Consider the following 2562-nt stretch of genomic DNA (forward strand, 5'->3'; position numbering starts at 1 on the left):
TCTTCCAAAGAACGTGGTCAAGGGAACAACTGTGGAGCAACCATTTTGAACTCCGATGTGCCATCCTCTTTATTTCCGGACTGTAGCATGTCTATTTGAGGAAATTTCAATGCCTGATTTCTTTCTGTCACCTAAAAACCCTTACTTGAAATAAGGAGCTTCTGTCAGAAGCTTTAATTATTCCAACTAAACTGCCCTTTCTTCTACGTCCCATGTGTGAAAGGTGTGTTTAAATAAATCTATACCTCAAAGCCCCGAGGGGCTCTTTTATGCTGAAGAATATGCAAATCAGGCCACAATTTCCACTTTAAAGGAGCCCCAGGGTGTCTCTTTTCAGGCTACACCCACCAACACAAAGTTTGTGCCCTCTCCTGAATCCTTTCCTGTTGATTCCCTTCTATACTTTAATGGGAGCAAAAATGATCCTGTGGCTGAATTTGGTTTCCTTACTAGCAGTCCTCAGAGGTAATTGATTCCCTCCTATTCAGGTTCTTTCCATTTTAATTCTTGCATAAAGGAGAGCTCATTAAAACAACTTTTATTTTAGGTGTCCTGTCAGAGGCCCAGTTGGTGGAGTCCGGAGGGGACGTGAGAAGGCCTGGAGAGTCCCTCCGTCTCTCCTGCCAAGGCTCTGGGTTCAACTTCGGGAACTACAATATGTACTGGGTGAGACAGGCCCCTGGCAAAGGGCTGGAATGGGTGGCATACATAAATCCAGGTTCCAGTACTATTTACTACTCGGACAAAGTGAAGGGACAGTTCACCATCTCCAGGGACAACTCCAAAAGCCAACTCTACCTGCAAATGAACAGCCTGAAGATGGAGGACACAGCAGTCTATTACTGTACAGGAGACACAGTGAGAGGAAGTGAGTCTGAAGCCTGGCAAAAACCTGCCATTGCTCAGAGCCGCTCTGCAAGTCAGTTCAGCCCCAGAAGGCTGAATTTTCCCAGGAGACTTGAGAGGGAGCTGAGAAAGCTGCCTGAGTGCCAAGATGGAAAAGGAACAGATCTTGGCCTGGGCAACTTTCTGCCAAGGGTAGCCTAATTGCGGTCGTGTTATAATACTTAGAATAGCAAAGGAACGTAGATCGGGGGTTTCAAGTAAGTTCCAGGGAAAGTCATGTTCTAGGTGGTTCAGGAAAATTGCCTTCCCACCTGCCTCCTTCCCAGTAACTTCCGGGTGGGAGAAAGGTTGGAATCGCTCAGCCTCTTTGCTCAACGTGAAAATTAAATGGAAAATAAATATTGAAATAACTCCTATTGTCTCACCTTGTAGTTTTTGATCTGTGATTTATGAAAATCAAAACCAGAACTTCCACATGGCAATGCTAGATTTCTATTTAATCCAATGTAGCCCTGCTCTTTATCCCAGGTACGAATAAGTCAACACTCCTGTCTTGACTCCTATAAGGAATTGCCCAAAATCTCAAAATTCTTTTAAAAAAATCCATATTAGGTGAATGGATAGTGTATCTCCTTTATCCAAAATTATATACAAATTTAGGGATGATAGAAGATTGTCCCTTCGTTTTCATGCATTTCTTGCATTCCAACTGGGAGAAGGCAAAGTGATTGATGATCTTTCTCAGCCATTTGGAAAAGGCTTGGTTATAAACAGATTTCTTGACTTTGCAACATGCGAACCACCAATAATTTTGTTTATTCATTTAGTCGGTTCCGACTCTTTGTGACTTCATGGACCAGCCCACGCCAGACCTTCCTGTCGGTCGTCAACACCCCCAGCTCCCCCAGGGACGAGTCCGTCACCTCTAGAATATCATCCATCCATCTTGCCCTTGGTCGGCCCCTCTTCCTTTTGCCTTCCACTCTCACCAGCATCAACATGTTCTCCAGGCTGTCCTGTCTTCTCTTTATGTGGCCAAAATATTTCAGTTTTGCCTTTAATATCATTCCCTCAAGTGAGCAGTCTGGCATTATTTCCTGGAGGATGGACTGGTTTGATCTTCTTGCAGTCCAAGGCACTCTCAGGATTTTCCTCCAACACCACAGTTCAAAAGCATCGATCTTCCTTCTCTCAGCCTTCCTTATGGTCCAGCTCTCGCAGCCATATGTTTCTACGGGGAACACCATTGCTTTAACTATGCGGACCTTTGTTGTCAGTGTGATGTCTCTGCTCTTAACTATTTTATCGAGATTTGTCATTGCTCTTCTCCCAAGGATTAAGCGTCTTCTGATTTCCTGACTGCAGTCAGGATCTGCAGCAATCTTTGCACCTAGGAATACAAAGTCTTTCACTGCTTCTACATTTTCTCCCTCTATTTGCCAGTTATCAAACAAGCTGGTTGCCATAATCTTGGTTTTTTTGAGGTTTAGCTGCAAACCAGGTTTTGCACTTTCTTCTTTCACCTTCATCATAAGGCTCCTCAGTTCCTCTTCGCTTTAAGCCATCAATGTGGTATCATCTGCATATCTGAGATTGTTAATGTTTCTTTCAGAGATTTTAACTCCAGCCTTGGATTCCTCAAGGCCAGCTGGTCACATGATGTGTTCTGCATACAAGTTGAATAGGTAGGGTGAGAGTATACAGCCCTGCCGTACT

The 2562-nt window shown here is 44.1% G+C and overlaps 1 gene segment (V, D, J or C); it reads left to right on the plus strand.

The window, feature by feature from the left end:
* The first annotated feature begins 419 nt into the window (after positions 1–419).
* On the plus strand, positions 420–1384 carry LOC134497135 (immunoglobulin heavy variable 3-48-like). The segment is given in 3 exon segments: positions 420–465; positions 548–848; positions 1375–1384. Coding segments are annotated over 3 exon segments (357 nt in total).
* Positions 1385–2562: the final 1178 nt, after the last annotated feature.

The sequence above is a fragment of the Candoia aspera genome, chromosome 4, assembly GCF_035149785.1.
Source record: "Candoia aspera isolate rCanAsp1 chromosome 4, rCanAsp1.hap2, whole genome shotgun sequence".
NCBI classification, from domain to species: domain Eukaryota; kingdom Metazoa; phylum Chordata; class Lepidosauria; order Squamata; family Boidae; genus Candoia; species Candoia aspera.